The following is a 20,116-nucleotide window of genomic DNA, read 5'->3' on the forward strand; positions in this document are numbered from 1 at the left end:
CTCGTTATATGCCACACTGAGAATAGAAGAATGGTTAGAACTGCTTGACCCAGGTAGATCTAGGTTCTAATTCCTTACCTTCCCTTACTTCGTAGGACTTTGGACAAGTTTTAGCCTCTCTAAACTAGTCCCTCACCTCTTACAGGGAAATAAGAATGCCTACTCCTTAGGGCCTGATTACACAAAATAAAGCACATGAAGCAATTAGCACATCTAGCACATGATAACACTCAGTAAGTATAGATAACATCAGTTACATATTCTTGTGCAAACCAGAGCCTCATTCTATAATGGGAGTGATAACACAGTAAAGTACTCTGATACCTTAAAGTGCCAGGTGTGATGAAGGGGTTACTACTAACTAGTAGGAGGCTGGGCTCACTCATTGCCCACATCAAATGTTACCATTTGTTCTCTTTACAACCAGCAGGTTATCATTAGCGACATGCTATTACTTAGGACAATTTTTAGAAATGTTACTTTGATATCAATAAATAACAGATTGACATCTATGCAACCACACGGAATTTATTGAACATTTTCACAAGTGATTTCATTAAAGGAAGGCTTTTTCGTGCCTATATTGGTTACCATCACTTTTGCCCCTATCACAATCTCATGGTGTAGTCCTTGCATGTAGCAGGAACTCAACAAATGTCTGCTAAATTGACAGATGGAGCCCCAGACGACCTAAAACTTGCACTTTAGAAGCACTTACTTCATCCTGAGCTATTATGAATAAGGAACTCAAGTGACTGTTAAAAGCATTCTACTGATGAGTTTGATAATGTTCTAAAGCAACATATCTCAAAGGAAAGGATATTGAGTTTGTCTCCACCATAAAATCCTATTTTTAAACAAAGGTACTACTTAAAAATGGTCTTCCAAAGGCCTCAGCAGAGGTTCTAAAGAGATGTGACAATATGAAGAAGCTTGGGCTCTCCAAGTCAGTTTACTGACCACCTGCCTTCAGCAAGGCACCCAGCAGGGCAGTACAGGGCAAGGGGCACATATGGGCTATCCCATGTAGTACCAGGTACTACGTCAGGGAACATTCAGAGTTCAAGTGCAATGTCAGCATGACAGGGTGGGACGGGAGGGACTCAGAAAAGGGAAAGGGCAGTACTGAATGAAAGAGTCGAGTCCAGGAGATCTTTCTGGAAGAGGTGTGACTTGAGTTAGCCTTAGAACAGCAAATATGACTTGAACAGGGGAAATTTGTGTGCATGGAGTATGACTACTTCTACGTGACTAAAATGGAGATTCTATATAAGAAATAAACCTTTAAAAGTAGGGTGGCATAAGTTTATAGCAAGCTTTAGATGCTAGAGTGAAAAGTTTTAGACTCTTCTGTTTAAACTATTTGCTTTTTCAAAAGAAATAAACATTTAGCTTTTACCAGATAAAACTCACAGGCTGCCCTAGGTTGCAGTTAAATTGTGTGGATGCTGGTATTTCAATAGACTGTAAGCTTCGCACCTAACTCAATGCCTATCTTTTATTAGAGCCTATATAGTAAGCACCTGATAAACATCTGCTGAATGACCAGATGATTCCCAAGATGAATTATTAGTCAGCTCAAAGTGCTAATGTGGGGGGGAGGGCTCCAGCTGGTAAGCTTGATCTGGGCTTTGATCAAAGAGATACATCTGAAAGTTTTATGTTAGAATACTCATCCCACACATCAGATTTCTGTGGAATGGGTGAGCCCCATCTCTAGCTCCTCTCCCCACCATAATCACAGCACTCAGATAAAGTTGAGGAGTTTATTAGGGAAATATGAGAGGCAAAGATACCCCAAGTGACAGAAAGAAAATTCTGAAAATGACGCTTCAAGCCAAGTGGAGGCCCGGCCTTGACCTCCCCCAAAGGACAAGAAACTGGTAGGTTAGCAACGACATTCTCTGATGGCCACCTTGCCGGGGCGTAAGTGTCTCAGCCAGGACTGCCTCCCACCCCCCGTGCCAAAGGTGGAAAGGAGACAAAGACTGTTTATAGAATCAATGCAGAGGCAATGAGAGCTGTAAGGAAAGTCTGAGAGAGAGAGATGGAGAGGACCTTAACAAAGAGTCCCAGGCATCTGGCTCTGAGCGCTTCAAATACAATGATGAACAGTTCTACAAAACGTTACTCAAAAGGTAAAATGCCTAATGTTGGTTCCAAGAGTTCCCCTGGACTTCTTCCCACATGCCACATCACACGTCGATGTACATGGCAGAGCCCAAAGGCCACACTTTTGAAAAAAGAAAAACAAGAATAAGCCCTGTTGCTCTTTAAGAAGAGAGGAAGGAGCTGAGGCTGCTGGGGCCTTTCCCACGTCGGCCTGTGTTCCATAAAGCAACTTCCCAGCAGCAGCATGGCATAGTTCTAGGTGAGGGTCTCACCTTTTGTCACCTGTCAAAGGAAATTGACAATTAGATAAATTCAAAAGCATTAAAAAAAATATATTTTTATAGATCCTAGGTAGTAGGGAGTGGTAGAAGACAACAGTTTTGGAGTCCCAGAAACCTGGTTCAAACCCATTAACTTCTCCAAGCCTGTTACCGCTTCCAGGTTTATTTCAGCAACAAGTGGAAACGCACATTCTCTCTGCACGGCCCTTGCCTAGCCTCACGAGGCTTCTCCGACATACTCACCCGTGCTTCAATGTACTCTATTCTCCGCTCGAGGGCTGTCAATTTCTCGTTTAGTGTTGCAAGTCTTGAACGACAAGACATATCTGGTAAAAGGAGACTGATGTTCAGGATTTACGTCATTCCAAATACACACACACACACACACACACACACACATACACACACGGCCCCTAGCTGAAGAGAAATGATACATCACACAGAGCATAAATGGGAGCAGGTGAGCAAAGCAGGGGAATGGAGAAGAGGTAAGAATTGTATTAGGAGCTTAGAATAGATCTGCTGAACTTCCTACCAAGGGTGGTAGGCAGAGAATAAGGACCCCCAAAGATGTCTATGCCCTAATCCCCGAGTGAGTATGTTTCTTACATGACAAAAGGGACTTTGCAGATGTGATTACAGTTAAGGACCTTGAGATCCTGGATTATCCAGATCAACAGGATCTAATCACAAATCCATAAGCAAAAGTAGAGATAAACCAGGAAAGGTGGAGGAAGAAGGCCATGAGCCAAAGGATGCCAAAGACAATGAGAAGCTGGAAAGGGCCCTCAGGTGATATCAGCAAAGAAACAGAGATCTCAGTCCTACAACCACAAGAACCTGAATTCTGCCACCAACCCAATGAGCAAGGAAACAGATCCTTTCCTAGAGTCTCCAGAAAGGAAGGCAGCTCTGCTGACATCTTGATTTTAGCCTTGTGAAGTGATGTTGGAATTCCACTGTACACAATTGTAAAATAGTAAACTTTTGTGATAAAAACAGCTACATTTATGGTAAACTTGTTATGGCAGCAATAGAAAACACGCCAAAACTCTACAACTACTATTTGCTAATACACAAGCCAAGAGTTTCAAGAGAGGGGAAGGGACAACAGGAAGAAAATAATCTCAAGAGAGAAGAAAAACAGAGGCCATGAAAGCAGCAGTGACGATGGAGAGGAGCAAAGGCGCCCATGTTTCTGAGCTCACGGAAGCCTCACTGCTTTTGCTCTTGGAAAGTACTTAAAAATGTCATCAATATCTGCACAGGCATTTCAGCAGAAGAGAAAACTTGGGAGAACATCAAAATACTCGTTGGAGCCCACAGTCCATCTGTAGAAAACAGCAAAATCCCTTTTCTTCCTTTACCCTGTCCAATCATCTTTCACCATCTTATCCAAAATGATACCTAGATTTCCCCTAAAATACCTTTTCCTCTGCCAACTTCTCTAAGAGAAACCACTTGACTACTCTTTCCCCAACCATCCTCAACAGGAGAAAAAGGTTTCCAGACAAGCTAATTCTCTCCTATTACCTCCTCCAACATCGTCAATAATTTTCGGTCATCCTCAATAATTTTCATTTTTTAAGTCTAAAATACCCTCTCTCCGAGACACTCTTCCATTTACAATGATTTAACACTTAGCTCACACTTCCTTTTCATCTCTTTCCTGTTATGTAAAAGCATGTCCACATCCATTTTGACAAATCCTCCTACACCGGCTCTTGCCTCAACTTTCACTTGTCCACATCTACATCTAACTCATCTTGCCGGTCTAAACATTCTCCTTCAAGGCTCAGTTCAAATTGGATCTCTGAGACGTCTCTGCCAGATAGATAGAATTCTCCTTCTGCTGTACACTTATGGTTGAATTTCTAGTTTATAAATTACTTATGTACTTGGTCTTAGGTCACATTTCCCCCTTTGTATACAGATTTAACAAACAGGAACATTCACCACTATTACATAGGAATAGTTTCATAAAGTATGGTGTATTTATGAAAGACTATTAAAATGGCCATTAAAAATTACACGTTTGCATCTTTTTAACGAGTCACTAAAAAAACAAAAACTAAGGCATCTTTTCAACAACTCATTATTACAAGTTTGAATATTTAATGACTTAAATTGTTTACGCTACCTAGCCAAATGATATCTATGTATTTGTAATTTATCATTTATTTACATGTTTGTTATCCCACTAGAACGGACTCTTACTAATTTTTGTAACGAGTATCTTGCCTGGCACAGAAATGTTTTTGAGAAAACAATTATGGATTCTGCTATGTTAGTGGAACAAAAGATTGGCTCCAGTGTGATTCCACTAATTCTATAGTGGGGAAACTAAGGCCCATCTTGGATAACTGCTGGGACAAAACAATAGCACAGCTGAGTTTGGAGTCTAGTTTCCTTACTGCCCAGGATGGTACTCTCCCACCACACACCCTGCCTGATACCATCTTTATGAACCCCTGGGGTTGTAATTTATTCCCCACCTCTCTTAAAATCTGCTTATAGCCCGACTCTTCCACTTTCTGGTTCCTTTTTTGCTTTTTGTTTCCATACTAGATCGTTTCCCACTCACCCATCTTCACTGCTATTTGTCTCTTTTTTAAAAATAGCTTTATTGGTATATAATTTATATAGCATGAAGTTCATATTACTTGAGGTTTACAATTCAGTGAGTTTTTAAAAATATTTTTATTTTTAAAGATTTTATTCCTTAATCATGAGAGACACAGAGAAAGAGGCAGAGACATAGACAGAGGGAGAAGCAGGCTCCTCACAGGGAGCCCGATGTTGGACTTGAGCCCTAGACCCGGGATCATGCCCTGAGTGGAAGGCACTCAACCACTGACCACCCAGGGCATCCCAATTCAATGGTTTTTAGAACAAAGTTGTGCAACCATCACCATCATCTAATTTTAGGACATCCTCATAATCCCTGCATGAAACTTGTACCAATTAGCAGTCAGTCATTCTCCATTCAGTCTCACCCCAACCCCTGGTAAACATTAATCTTTCTGTCTCTATAGATTCACCAATTCTGGAAATTTGTTATTCTTTTAAATTATGTTGTTTGGGGGATCCCTGGGTGGCGCAGTGGTTTGGCGCCTGCCTTTGGCCCAGGGCGCGATCTTGGAGACCCGGGATCAAATCCCACGTCGGGCTCCTGGTGCATGGAGCCTGCTTCTCCCTCTGCCTGTGTCTCTGCCTCTCTCTCTGTGTGTGTGTGACTATCATAAATAAATAAAGAAAAAATATTTTAAAAAATTATGTTGTTTGCCTGCTAGTGCTGCTTCTTCTCTTTCTTAGATCTAGCTTGAGTATAAGGACCTCAGCACGCTCCTTTTCCTAGATACACTACCACTGCCAGGAATGCCCAACAGGATCAAGTCTCTCTCAATCTGGTTTTTAGAAGCTCAGAGGCACATCATGTATGCTACTCAGTAAGAGCATGAATGTTATCACTAACAACCTGTCATTTCCCATAAAAAGAGACATGCCAGAATTATCTGCAGGGGTGGGGTGGTGAGAAGGAGGGTTCCTTCCTGGATGGCTGTTCTGTTCTAGCTCTGTCGATCTGGCTGTGAATCAGAATCCAAGAACAACACTACATTCCTGGCCTAAATGGATAAGCACTGTTGGGAAATATAAAATGTTAAACTCCAGAAACTTTGATCATATTTCAGATCCCAAGAAATACATACTAATTCAAGCAAAACACTTCGAAGGCATTCAGCAGCTGAACAAATCAAACCAGAGTGCATTTAGGAGTATATTATCTTTAGACTTTAAATGAAGATAACTAGTCATTCTTGTCAGGGTGCTTTGATGGTGTATCCATTACCACTGCTGACAAATGCCAGTTATCAGCTCCTCTGAACTCTTAGTGCACATAACCTTAGCCTACAAAAATCAATACTGTCATTCTCTTGACTTGTTGCTGTTAAGGCTTGCTTCTCTGACAGCATTCTAAATTTCTCAGGAGTGGCTAGCATGTCCATTTATCTTTATTTCTTTTTCAGAGGATGTGACACACAGCTGGGATCATAACAGGCATGCTATACTTGTTGGCTAAGTATAAAACTGACATTTAAAAATAACCACATTGGGATCCCTGGGTGGCTCACCGGTTTAGCGCCTGCCTTCAGCCCAGGGCCTGATCCTGGAGACCTGGGATCAAGTCCCACATCGGGCTTCCTGCATGGAGCCTGCTTCTCCCTCTGCCTGTGTCTCTGCCTCTCTCTATCTCTCACGAATAAATAAATAAAATCTTAAACAAACAAACAATAAATAAAACCACATTTATTATTTTTGTTACACTTCTTTGTGCATATCAGGTTTAGAATCAGGTACAACAGTACAAAAATAAAAAGCTATCATCTGTGACAATCTATTTTTAGAAACTTCACAACTCAAGGTACACAACAGGCCAGTGTTAGGATGTCATCACTGCCTCATGATTTGTGGAGCCTCAGGTTCAAGTGGTCCACCAATATAATTACTCTCACCAGTTGGAAGGAATCACAGAGTAAAAGCTGTTCAGAAAGTCACTAGCTAGCTTGGAAAAACTGTTCCCTCTCCAAACCACATAGCCTACAAGACTCTCTGTGTTCAGGGTGAGAACTGTAGGATTGCTGCCATTTTATTTTATTTTTTTAAGATTTTATTTATTTATTTGAGAAAGAGAGAGAGAGAAAGTATGAGTGGAGGGCAGAGGCAGAGGGAGAAGCAGACTCCCCACTGAGCAGGGAGCCCAATGCAGGGCTCCAAGATCATGACCTGAGCTGAAGGCAGAAGCTTAACTGACTGAGCACCAGGAGCCCTGAATTGCTGCCATTTTCAAAGACTGCCCTCAAAGTAAATTCCTATTAAACCTCTGAACCAGGACGCCTGGGTGGCTCAGCGGTTGAGCATCTGCCAGCTCAGGGCATAATTCCGGAGTCCCTGATCAAGTCCCAGGTCGGGGGAGAGGGAAAAAAAAAAAAAGTCCCACGTCGGGCTCCCTGCATGGAGCCTGTTTCTCCCTCTGCCTATGTCTCTGCCTCTCTTTCTCTGTATCTCTCATGAATAAATAAATAAAATCTTAAAAAAAAACAAAAACAAAAAAACAAAACTCTGAACCACCAAATCATAGTATTACAAACTCAGTCTAAGCCCTACACATACACCTCAGAACTGAGGGGTCACACAAAGGGCCTGGAGTGGGAAAATGTTATCCCCCCGCCCCATGCTCACCCTGAGTTATTCAATGCCAAGACAGTGTCTCAAGTGTTTCATGATTGTTCAAGTTTCTCAGCCTGTTGGTCCTTGTCTACACTCATATCAGTGATAATGTCAATCTTCAAGAACTTGCCTCAGGTATACCTGACTGATGAGTCACATTGCTTTAGCTTCTAACCTTGCCTTATAATTCCATTCTTAATTGTAATAATTGTCCTTTCCTTTAAAAGGACTAAATTAAAAAGTAAATAAATAAATAAATGGACTAAATTAATTATCTAACATCTTCAAAAACCATCTAGCAATCACTCCCAACATTAGACCATTAGCATCACTTTAAGGGAGAATAATGGCCTACGCTAACTAGTTCTTCTGGCTCCTTAAGATTGGAATTTTGTGTGTATACTTCCTCAGCCTAGGACATGTTGGAAATCTCAAAAAGAAAAGTCTTTATTCTCTATTTGACCATAAAATGTGACTCACACATTTGATAAAATTTCAGTGCAGGGATTTCCTTGCTTATAAAGCAATACAAGAGACATTTCTCTTTTGCAAATCCTAATCTCAAACTCTTCAATTTTTGGTCAGTTCCGAGACTCATCCACTATAAATCTAGTGACTGTAGATCATAAATTACCAAGATTTATGTCAAAGATAAATGTATGTGATTTACAAGTTTATTAATATAGGGGCACCTGGGTGGTGTAAATCCTAATTTCAGGGGACGCCTGAGTGGCTCAGCAGTTGGGTGTCTGCCTTTTGGCTCGGGGTGTGATCCCGGAGTTCCAGGATGGAGTCCCGCATCAGGTTCCCTGCGTGGAGCCTGCTTCTCCCTCTGCCTGTGTCTCTGCCTCTCTCTGTCTCTAATGAATAAATAAATAAAATCTAAAAAAAAAAAAAAAAAAAATCCTAATTTCAGCTCAGGTCATGATCTCAGAATCCTGAGACAGAGCCCCATTTTGGGCTTCCAGCTCAGCAGAGTCTACTTAAGACTATCTCTTCCTCGGGACAGCCTGGGTGGCTCAGCGGTTTAGCGCCGCCTTCAGCCCAGGGCGTGATCCTGGAGACCCAGGATTGAGTCCCATGTCAGGCCCTGCATGGAGCCTGCTTCTCTCCCTTTGCCTGTGTCTCTCTGTCTCTCATGAATAAATAAATAAAATCTAAAAAAAGAAAAAAAAAAAAAAAGAAAAAGACTCCCTCTACTCCACCCTCACTCAAGCTCGCTCTCTCTCTAAAATAAATAAATCCTTTAAAAAAAAAGGTTCATTAATACAACTCAGTGCTCAGAAATGAAGTTATTACATTACCCAGATCCAAATTTGGGGGACTTGTGCTAGATCATTTTTAAATTTTGAAAAACAGCCCCAGCTTAATTTACTTTTTAAAAAATTTATTCATTTATGAGAAAGAGAGAGAGAGAGAGAGAGAGAGAGAGAAAGAAAAGGCATGCGCCTGAGTGGGTGGGGTAGAGGGAAAGGGAGAGGGAGAGAAATCTTAAGCAGACTGTGCACTGAGCAGGGACTCCAAATTGGGGCTCCATCTCACGACACTGAGATCACTACCAGAGCTGAAACCGGAAGCTTAACTGACTAACTCACCCAGGCGCCCTATGACTTGTTATTTTAGATGCTTTTTTGATTTAGTTGATGTTCTTAATACTTTGCTTAGATAATCTGTGTGTATAGATCAGATCTTACCAGATAGGTGAAATCTTTTAATTCTGCTTTTTAAGGTTAAAACTCTCCATGTCAGTGATTTTTCCAACTACTTTCCACTGCCTCTCCTAACTAAGCCAAATCTCAAGCCGTGATCTTCTCCTAGAAGATCCTTCTGGAAGGATCCTCCTTCTGGAAGAAGCATCCTTCTACTACCATGAAATATTTTGGTTTCTCTTCCATGGTCCTTTGTCTGAAGAAATGTTATGAGTAAATAATGCTGTGAACAACCTCCAATAATAGTTCAAGCTCTCCAGGAAAAGTAGGAGAAACCAATTATGAAAACTAGTATTGAAAGAGTTTGCATAGAACTTAGGAAAAAAGAAAAAAACTGAGGAAAGAAACCCAGATTATCTGAATAGTAGGGTAAATAGTCTCAGTTCACTCAAATCAATTAATCTAGCCTCTGAACTTGAGTCTATCTCCAAAAATCCATGTATCTTTTTCACTAAACCATACTCCTTTGCTCATAGTCCTTAAAAGATATCAGGATATACGAGATCTATGTTGACTACCATTCCCTACTACAACCTCTATACCAAATTATGTGTGTGAATATGTATCAATGACATACTTATACTATTCTTTCTTTTTCTTTTAAGATTTCATATATTTATTCATGAGACAGAGAGAGAGAGAGAGAGAGAGAGAGAGAGGCAGAGACACAGGCAGAGGGAGAAGCAGGCTCCATCCTGGATCCCGGGATCACGCCCTGAGCGGAAGGGAGATGCTCAACCGCTGAGCCATCCAGGCGTCTCTATACTATTCTTTCATATGACTCTATACTATTCTTTTCAGTAACTACCCTCAGTCATTCCCTGGTGAGAAAGATCCATCATACTAAGACTCATCAAAATTATAGTCCTACACACTTTATAAGGATATATATTAATACAAAACCGATGTTCTGAAACTGTCATTATTTCATTTGCAAGACAGAAATTCCTTGAAAGCAGGAAATGATTCTTATTCTGTGTCCTCCAGAGTACCTGAGAGCGCTTTCTACCGAGATCTGGTTTCTCTTGCTGATGCTTTCTAAGAAAATTCATGCTCTTTTACCTTACTCCTCAGGATGCATCAGTTCTCCAGCTGGAAAATAATTAATTCATTTAAAATCTTTTTTTTTTTTTAAATACATCGGTTTCCCCTACTTAATCTTCGTTGCTTGTTGCTGAATTAGTGGAACAGAAGCACACTAGTTGGAAAAAGATCACTAGATGTCATCCTTACACCTTGTGATTACTTAAGTCTACGCAGTGCCCAGTTCTGTTAAGGAAACACTTGGAGCACATGAGATGGGAGTCTGTTACAGGTTTGCTGTCCAGAAGGACACGAACAAAACAGAAAGAATCTGTCACAAGCGCGCCATGCCTAGGAAAGATTTTGCTAGAAGCAGAAGCAATACCTACTGCTGGCTAGTGGCAGCAATACAGAGCTCTCCGTGACCTTACATCTGGCCTCATCTCCCACCACTCTCAGCGCAGCAAAACCGGAAGACAGAAGAGGCGACTCAACGGTATGGCGCTCAAGAGATCCTGACAATGATGCGGAAGCCTCAAGAAACTCACACGAGGGCAGCGACACGGCTGTGGCTGCGTCGTGACTGACGCACCCTAAGTGCAAAGCGGGAACTGGAAGGGAAGCGGGTCACAAAGGAAGCAGGGAGGCTACCGAAGACGAGGCTGTGGATGCAGCTGCCTCTATAGAGTCGGGGAGAGGGCAAGGCTTGCTAATGGATCTGCTGGTGACGGCAATGAAGCCGAGGAGCTCAGCCCGGCGCAGGATAACCCTACAGGGACTGCCCGGTGAGGCCTAAGGATCCGGGCGAGAGGGGCAAGGTGGGCTGCAAAGGACGCGGAAACCAGCAAGCGCCCAGGGCTCCCGGGGCAAGCCCCTTCAAGGCTTCTCAGCGCCTTCGCCAAACTGCCCGAGCGGCCTCCTACCCAACCCCCGCGGCCCCCTGCTCGCCCGCTGACCGAAGGAGTTGAGAAAGTCCGCGATCTTCTTGATGCTGCTGGTGATGACCTCAATGTATTCCCGGTTCGCCCAGTCCTGGTGAATCTCCCGCTGCACCGGATCCTCTTGGCCCGCCATGGCTGCCGCCTGAAGAGAGCCACTGCGCAGGCGCCGCGACCCTCCAGGCCGCCAGGGCGCCTGCGCCGCCAGCCCACGCCCATCCCTTGGCACCCACGAATCCACGGGCATTGTGATGCGCCTGCGCGACGTCAAGTCCTCGCGTGCGTTTTCTCTCTGCTCCACGCCCCTGAAAAAAGTCGCCAGAAGGCGGCCGGGGAGGGGGCAGTGCGCACGCGCCGCGCCTCTCCTGCGCACCGCAGACCGGGTCGCCCGCGGTTTGGGTCGTTAGCGGGCGCGGGACCGCGAGACGCTCGCTCGGTCAGTTGCTCCAAACTTAGTTGGCCGTGTGTCGCCGATTAAGACGCATTAAGTACGACTCATTTTAAAAATGGCTTTCAGCAGCACAACATGATTCCCCACCTTGGACCCATCCAATGAACAAAACATTTTTTTTTGTTGTTTAAACAATGGCACCCAGTGATGGAGAGGCCCAGGGGAAATTGATAGGCTCCTAAATAGCTGGTCACACTGTAAACTGGCACAACTCCTGAAGGCAATTTGTAAATTGATAGCAAGAGCTGTCAAAAAAAAAATTCGGACTTTTTTGACCTAATTATTTCATTGAGAAAAATCATTGAAAAAAAATTAAAAAAAAAAAAGACTTTAAGCACAAAGGTGCCCTTTGTAACGTTATTAAAAAAAAAAAAAAAAAAAAAAAAAAAAAAAACCAGGGACGCCTGAGTGGCTCAGTGGTTGAGCGTCTGCCTTAGGCTCAGGCCCTGATCCGAGGTGCTGGGATCGAGTCCCACGTCGGGCTCCCTGCATGGAGCCTGCTTCTCCCTCTGCCTGTGTCTCTGCCCCAATCTCTATGTGTGTCTCTCATGAATAAATAAATACAATCTCTAAAAAAAAATAATATAGCCACCTATGGCAATATAATGTATTTAAATAGTAATTCTGGGCACTATGGCAACATACATGATAAATTGAAGAGGAAAATGAAATACAAAATTGTCTTTAATTGCAACTGTATCAAAAATTTGTCTGCTTGAGGACAAGAAGGATACATGAAGATGCCAATGTCTGGTTTGTTAAGGTAGTGGAATTATGGACAATTTTATTTTTCTTTAAGGGAGTATTTACAATCTGCTTTGTGCAATACGTGCCTTTTATTTGAAAAAAAATTTTGATCAGATTACTTCTAGCAGTAGCTGGGAAGAAATCGTTACTAACAGTCCTTTACTTAGGTACAAGTTTTTATAAGCTATAAAGCTGCTTTTATAGCTATTACCTCACTGGACCCTCACAAACCCTGTGGAAGGAAATCAGGAAGAGGCTTCTCATTTTACAGATGAGAAAACTGAAGTTCAAGGTCACATAGACAATTAAGTGGTGAACCTTCACCAGTTAATTCCAGACTCCAATATTTTCTCGTATCACTCTGTAAACAGGCTAAGGCCTTTCTGAACTCTCTCATGTATTCATAGAAATGGTTACTTAAATAATAAACATCCCTAACTATTAAACCCCTGGCATCCAGAGGTATAACTGACACTCAAGACTTCGCTTCCTGAGTAATACTGTTGTAGTTCTATTTCTCACATGTCACAGAGAAATCGGATAGATCAGCTTTTCCTTTAAAGGCACGGCATCTCAGTTTCAAATCACAAATCTACCAAAGAGGAGTCACTTCATCCCTCTGAGCTTTTGTTTCTTCATGTGTAATACAGGAATAACAATATGGGGACACCTGGGTGGCTCAGCGGTTGAGCATCTGCTTTGCACTCAGGCCAGGATCCTGCTTCAGGATCCGAGGATCGAGTCCCCACATCGGGCTCCCTGCAGGGAGCCTGCTTCTTCCTCTGCCTGTGTCTGTGCTTTCTCTGTGTGTCTCTCATGAATAAATAAATGTTTTTTTTTTTATTTTTTTAAATCAACTTACTTTTATTTATTTTTTAAAGATTTATTTATTTATGATAGAGAGAGAGAGAGAGGCAGAGACACAGGAAGAGGGAGAAGCAGGCTCCATGGTGGGAGCCCGACGTGGGACTCGATCCCGGGACTCCAGGATCGCGCCCTGGACCAAAGGCAGGCACTAAACCGCTGAGCCACCCAGGGATCTCCAGTTTTTTTTTTTTTTTTTTTTTTTTTTTAAGGAATAACAGGGCAGCCTGTGTGGCTCAGCGGTTTAGCACCACCTTCAACCCCGGGAGTGATCCTGGAGACCCAGGATCGAGTCCCACATCGGGCTCCCTGCATGGAGCCTGCTTCTCCCTCTGCCTGTGTCTCTGCCTCTCTCTCTCTCTCTCTCTCGTGAATAAATCAAATCTTTTTTAAAAAGATAAAAATAATAAAAACAAAAAGGAATAACAATATGGATGGATTAGGATTGTTGGGAGAATTCTGTAAGAAAGAATAAAACACTAAGCACAGTGCCTGACTCTTCACAAAGCAGGCACTCATGATTACATTTTCTTTTTAGGCAGAAAGAAAATTAAGTACACATATCTATCCAACACTTTATTTTTTTATGATTAATGGTCTTCCATGAACAAGTCAGGCTCAGCTTTTCTCCTTTTGCTGGACTTCCTATACACCTGTTCTAGGGTCTCCCCTGTAATTCCAAACAACTCAAGGATATAGTGCTCTCCTACAGTGAAGAATATTCCTCTGGACTTCTGGAGCTTTTCCCTACATACCTCAGGGAGCTTGCTATCAGGAAGTCCTCCAGTATGGGTTTGCCAGTGTGGTAGTTCTTCAGTGCAGAAATTGTTTATGATGAGTGATGCAAGGATACAGAGACAAAACCTTTGGGAATGCTGTTGGTGCAACAAGGAGTGCTTCTGGGTGGCAAATTGCCTCAGCCATAAGGGAACAAGGTCCCTGCCTTTAGGTCTACCATGTGCTTCATAGAACTTTGGGAATTTTGTCAATGACTCCATGTGTAATAATCAGTGTGGAGTCAAAAGCTTGAAGAAATGTGTCAATTGCATTAAGCATGGTTATGTGAATCTTTATTGCAATCGCGTGCACTTGGACCATCATTTATGCAGCTAAGGATTGCATGTGCACCATGGCAATGTTGCTAGCTTTGAAAGAACTGAACCATCTTTTGGCAGAGCATATGTGGCTGCTGTCACGACAATCCCTGAGAACAGTGCACACAGAATATTGAGTGCTACATGATACAATGTTGATGTTGTAGGTCATTGATAATATGTGGTATGGGAGATTCTGGTTTTCCATATATGTGTGGTAGCCATGGAACTGGAGTATCAGAACCAGAGGTAACAGCAAATAGTACTTCCAAAAATAGATCCTTCAGAGCTGAGAGACTGCATAGAGGACTGTGGTGCAGATTGTCGTAACAGCACAAAGCCCTCTCTATCCAGTAACTTAATTTTACAATTTTGCTTCGGGGATTTTCATTAAAAAACACAACTGTTCAATAAAAACTGTTTGGTTTGCTTTTCAAATAACTGTCTCTTGGGGCGCCCGGGTGGCTCAGCGGCTGAGCGTCTGCCTTCGGCCCAGGGCGTGACCCCGGGGTCCCGGGATCAAGTCTCGCTTGGGGCTCCCTGCAGGGAGCCTGCTTCTCCCTCTGCCTGTGTCTCTGCCTCTCTCTCTGTCATGAATAAATAAATAAAATCTTTAAAAAAAATAACTGTCTCTTATTTGAGGGATGCCTGGGTGGCTCAGCAGTTAAGTGCGTCTGCCTTTGGCTCGGGATGTGATCCTGGAGTCCTGGGATCGAGTCCCACATCGGGCTGCATGGAGCCTACTTCTCCCTCTGCTTGTGTCTCTGCCTCTTTGTGTCTCTCATGAATAAATAAAAGATTTTTTTTTGTTAAAAATCTGTCTCTTTTGAGATGAAAATTAAACTTAGTGGAAAACAAAAGTTTTGCAATTCAAATCATTTCAGTGTCTTGCAAGACTCATTACTCTCTGCTTCTCTCTCCATTTTCTGACTTCACTTCCAAACTATCTCCACCTCTCTTTTCCTTTCAAGCGTGCGCCTCACCCCCCCCCCCCCCCCCCAGCATCTGACAATTCTTGACAAGTCCCTCTGGACCATCTGGTCTTCCAAATCAAAATCTTTAGTCTGACTCTACCCGCATGGTCCAATCTCTCCACTTCAACTTCACCCAAAGAGCCAGACAAAAGGTGGACAGCTCTTATTTGTGCTATGTTCTACAGTTGGCAAAGTGCAAGGGCAATTTCTGGGTATACAAGGTAAAGGAAGGTGGGGCCATTAGTTAATTCTTGCCACAAATACTTCCTCGTGCCAGGCTCTAGGATAGCCAGGCACAGGGGATAGAGGAATCCATTGGGAAACCTCTCTTCCTTGGCCTTCCAGGGAAATTGTTTGCATATCAGGTTGTCAAATCACTGTTTACCTATGATGAAACGGTCAGTGTTTCAGCTTTGTGAAAAGAGGACAAGCATTATCTTTTTTGATAATGATAAAGGCAGAGAAAGATTTTTGGTTAGTCAAGGGAAGACATGTACACTTCTTGCTCTTGAGAGGTGAGCATTTATAGTCTCCTTGCACTGGGATCATTCCAGTGCAGGAATAAAGGCTTTCAGCCTGAATACCCACTGAGCATAGTTTAAAGAGTCAAGACTATAAACACTAACTCCAAGTCTGAGGACTTTTGTGTAGGTTCCTGACCACACCCTTTGACGTGGGCATGCCTGCCTGCGGTGACAAGCTCAACAGCACACGGGTGTGGTGGGGTAGGGAGGAGGAGAGGGAATGGGGAGGACGGGATTCGAACCCGCACTCCGTAAGGCGGAGTCCTAGACTGGACGTTCCAAGGAGGTGGGGGTGGGGAATCCAGCCCTGAAGACTGCCCACCCGGCGCCTCGAGCCCCCACCCCCGCGGCAGCTCGGGCTCCCCCCGCGGTCCTGGGTCACAAAGGCGGTTGCCAGGCGCCCGGTGGAGAAAAGATGCGGCCCGGAAACAGCGGCTGCCACTCTGGAGCGTCCGGCCCGCGGAGTTCAGCAGGTGAGCCCCCGGCCCGGATGGTGGGACCGGGCCCGGGCTCCCACCGCCATCTCCGCCTCAGCCAGAGCCATCTGGCCCCCACCCCTGGCTAGGGACCCCCCCGGGGACAAGCCCCTTCTCCCCGCTGGGAGGGGGAGCCTCCCCACTGCGGGCAACTCCAGCCTCTCTGGATCAGGATCGCAGTTCACAATTCAGGAGACCTCAGCGCATTTGGACCATTACTTCCCCTTTCCCAGGTGGGGAAATGGAGGGACCTGGTTCCTTGGAACGGGAGGAGTTTATGAAGGGGAAGACTTTTTGGCCAGAGTACAAGATGTTGAACAGATCTCCAAGGTTCAACCCCTCTTGGAATGGATGACAGTGATTTCCGGGTGGTGGGAATGGAGGGGTGAGTCGTCTGGATATAAACCTTGGTGGAAGTGGCTTAAAGATCTGGGGTCAGAAGCCCTCTCTCATCCCACGTTGGTTCTGTCCACTACTTAAGGCGGGACCTTTGATAAAAAGCCTTTTACCTCTGGCCCTATTTTCTCTTACGAGGGGAATCAGGTAAAGGATCCTGGGGTTAAATAATCTTTTCGGTTACTATACTGAGGAGTTAACACCCTCCACTTTGCCATGGCGTTGTGTGCCGGAGCAACCTTCATCTTGGATGTATTCCCTCAGGGTGATACCAAGCATCAGAAGACTTTCATAGCTTTTTGTAATAGATAACCATCCCTTCAGTGTCAATTTCTCATTATAAAGCAGTCCAGATATTTGAACACAATATGGGAAGGAGTGTACAAAGATAGGGAGAGAAAGAAATCAACAAAATCTCCTTTACACTGTCAAGGATAGGTCTTCTGGTTTGAAATGTCACCAACTCTTTTTTAAAAATGAACTTTACTGTGGTGAAGTCTCCACAAACTATGGTGGAGTCAACTTTTCACAGCATTTCCTGGGCAATTCTGGATGGGATGGGATCAGATCTGCTGCTGTTACCTTTTGTGGGAGAAAAGAGAAGGGGCAGAGAAATACACTTGGCTGGAAAGAAAAGGGAATTGCTATGCCCCTTAACATAATAGGTAGGTGCTCAAGAAATGTTAGCTTCTGAATTCAGTAAAACCTTTTAGATATTGGCACTTTTAAAATAGAATGATGGAAAACACAAATTCTACTTGAATAAATTTTTAGTTAACATCTTCCCAGTCCTTTGCTTTTTCTTCAAAGCAGGGGAGGAAAAATCCAAGATCTTAACCACTGGGTCTCCCACAAGAAACCGAAAACAAAACAAAGCGCACCTAGAAGAATCAGAAAAATCTTTAAAAATTTTTAAACACTGTCCTTTGGAAACTCTTTTTTTCCTTCTAGCCTGGTATAATTCCTCTGAGGTGGTATATATAAGTAGCTCAGGGCTCTGAGAGAGCTGTCCTCCTGTATTAGAAAACAGGTTTTTAGGGCCAAGAGGATATTGTCTTCATATTTAATAACAAAAAACCTAGGTTCCTTAAAAGGGACAGCTTATAAGAAGTTCTCAAACTGTGAGTGCATCAGAATCCCCCAGAGGGTTTATTTAAATGCAGATTCTGATCCTTTAGTGTGAGGTAGGGCCCAACAATGTGCATTTCCACATTCCCAGATGATGCTGAAGCTACTAGTGCTAGGATTACACTTTGAGAACCACTGGCATAAAGTACAGGGAATTAGAGTCCAAATATTTGGTAAGACACGGCTTTTCTGAGCTTCTAACCACAAATAATGTCTCATCATGAAGAGCAGCTTTTGCCACCTTAGAGGTGTAGATTCGGTCTTTCACAGTTACTGACACAAAATATGTCCTAATAGTGAACTAGGATATTCCACTTTGGACAAATCCATTTCCTCACCTGTAAAATACATCAAAACCTACATTCAGAGGCTTGAGATAAGATTTAATAAAGTTTTAGTACACATGGCAGTTGCCACATTCAATACTTGTTACCATCCACTATTGCTCTTTATAGAATTCCCAGTATTCCTTAACATCTATTGGAATCTGTCTTTGAGGACTACAGAGTAAGTTAAAGTCAATAATGAAACAAATAAATGTGAATTTAAACAGCTGTGCCCTCACCAAAACCATGCTAGGGAAATTCCATGTTCTGATTCCTCTTCTTTAGGACTGTCAATGGCAGGATACCAGCTCTGGTCACCATGGACCCCACTGGACGAGAGCTTCCAATGGCTGCGGCACACAACACCTACACCTTCTTCAAAGCATCCCTTTAGGGCTTCCCCCTGTTTCCCACATACCCCTTCTGACCTTGAAGTGCAGCTGTGTTTTCAAGAGGTCACTCTAGTCTTAGACAGCCCATTTCTGGAGCCTGGGATGAGTCCCAAGTTACCCTGCCACACATCAGAGCTCCGAACCATAAACAACAAGAAAGGGCTGGTCAGGAAGCCCCAGCCTGTCCGCCTCAGTGGAGTGGATTCTGTGTTTGGCAGGGTCATCACAGCTCAGCCACCGAAATGGACTGGGACCTTCAGAGTTTCAGACAAATCAGCCTTTTGCAAAATCATCAGCCGGGAGAACCAGTGGCCCACTGGACTTAAGGAACCTCAGATTCAGATGACAGTGACCATGTGTAAACAGATGCTGCGCTCTATCCTTTTACTGTATGCAACGTACAAGAAGTGCACCTTTGCCTTGCAACACTCCAAGTAAAGGATCCCCATGTGATTCCGTTTCTTATAACACATCCTATGCTGTGTGCCTGAAGCTTACAGAAACCTGTTCATGTAAAGGAAACTGACATCACCTGAGCCATCTTGCTTTTCTGTCAAGCACTGACGATTCAGGAACCCCTTTCCTCCCCAAAGGCCAGTGACAGAGCAAAGGAGAGCATTTCCATTGTAAAGATGAACAACATTTAAAAGAGAGTCAAACTAGTGTTGACATGTACATGTGAGAAAGAACCATTAAACCGTATAAACCAATGAGCCTAGTGTGAACTCACTTAAACATCTAAGACCAAAATGAGTTGGGAAAATGGGTATCAAGGAAGGAAATAATGGCTTTCCATGTACATGAGAATGAGGGGGTCAAAAATCTATAGACGACTCAAGCATTAAAAAAAAAAAAAAAAAAATCTCCCCCCATCAAATCAACAACAAAAATCTTTTTTTTTTTTTCTTTTTAACAACAAAAATCTTAATCAACCCCATCCTAATGCCACTGCAGAGTGCAAAAGTGGGTAGTAATATCAGCAAATATTAAGGAATATTTATAACCTGGCAAGAAAGAACTTAGAAGCAACAATGAAACTGGGCTTTCAACACATGAGAACTTGGAAGCTCAATGAAACTTAGCTTTCAACACATGACAGCTCTTCATTTCATTTTAGCTGGTGTACTACTATTTTATTTCAAATAAACTAATTCTGTAGCATTGTTATAATGAGTCTATAGGTATAACTCAGAATAATGTGGAAATAAAATAAATATGTATACAAAGTCAATATGAGTTTGATGGTACCTTTTCCCTCTTTATCCTGTATCTACATGATGACCAAAAGTTTTTTAAAAAGCAGCCAGAACTTTCCTTTTGACTTTCTTTGGGCATTGACCAGAAATTCGTCACTCTTCCAAAAATATCACAAAGATCTTCTCAACTCACATAGAGATGGCTCTTAGAATAGGAAACATGATTTTAATTGGTAGAACTGATGTGTTGGCACCA

At 43.1% G+C, this 20,116-nt stretch overlaps 2 protein-coding genes across 4 annotated transcripts; one reads left to right on the top strand and one right to left on the bottom strand.

The window, feature by feature from the left end:
* Window positions 1–1,752: 1,752 nt before the first annotated feature.
* BRK1 (BRICK1 subunit of SCAR/WAVE actin nucleating complex) lies at window positions 1,753–11,485 on the bottom strand. The gene is made up of 3 exons (XM_077857829.1): window positions 11,311–11,485; window positions 2,637–2,719; window positions 1,753–2,394 (listed from the first exon to the last, which is right to left on the bottom strand). Exons 1-3 carry the CDS (start codon window positions 11,426–11,428, stop codon window positions 2,368–2,370), a joined length of 228 nt encoding a protein of 75 aa, XP_077713955.1. The 5' UTR covers window positions 11,429–11,485; the 3' UTR covers window positions 1,753–2,367.
* A 4,706-nt stretch (window positions 11,486–16,191) lies between these two features.
* FANCD2OS (FANCD2 opposite strand) lies at window positions 16,192–19,554 on the top strand. Of its 3 annotated transcripts, none has more exons than XM_077857888.1 (2): window positions 16,192–16,419; window positions 18,558–19,554. In XM_077857888.1, the coding sequence occupies exons 1-2, from the start codon at window positions 16,362–16,364 to the stop codon at window positions 19,100–19,102; spliced, it is 603 nt and encodes a 200-aa protein (XP_077714014.1). In that variant the 5' UTR covers window positions 16,192–16,361; the 3' UTR covers window positions 19,103–19,554. The 3 variants fall into 3 exon arrangements, with proteins under 3 accessions (XP_077714014.1, XP_077714016.1, XP_077714015.1); XM_077857890.1 differs by lacking the exon at window positions 16,192–16,419 and adding an exon at window positions 16,426–16,655; XM_077857889.1 differs by lacking the exon at window positions 16,192–16,419 and adding an exon at window positions 16,656–16,807.
* The last annotated feature ends 562 nt before the right edge of the window (window positions 19,555–20,116 follow it).

The sequence above is a fragment of the Canis aureus genome, chromosome 19, assembly GCF_053574225.1.
Source record: "Canis aureus isolate CA01 chromosome 19, VMU_Caureus_v.1.0, whole genome shotgun sequence".
NCBI classification, from domain to species: Eukaryota; Metazoa; Chordata; class Mammalia; order Carnivora; family Canidae; genus Canis; species Canis aureus.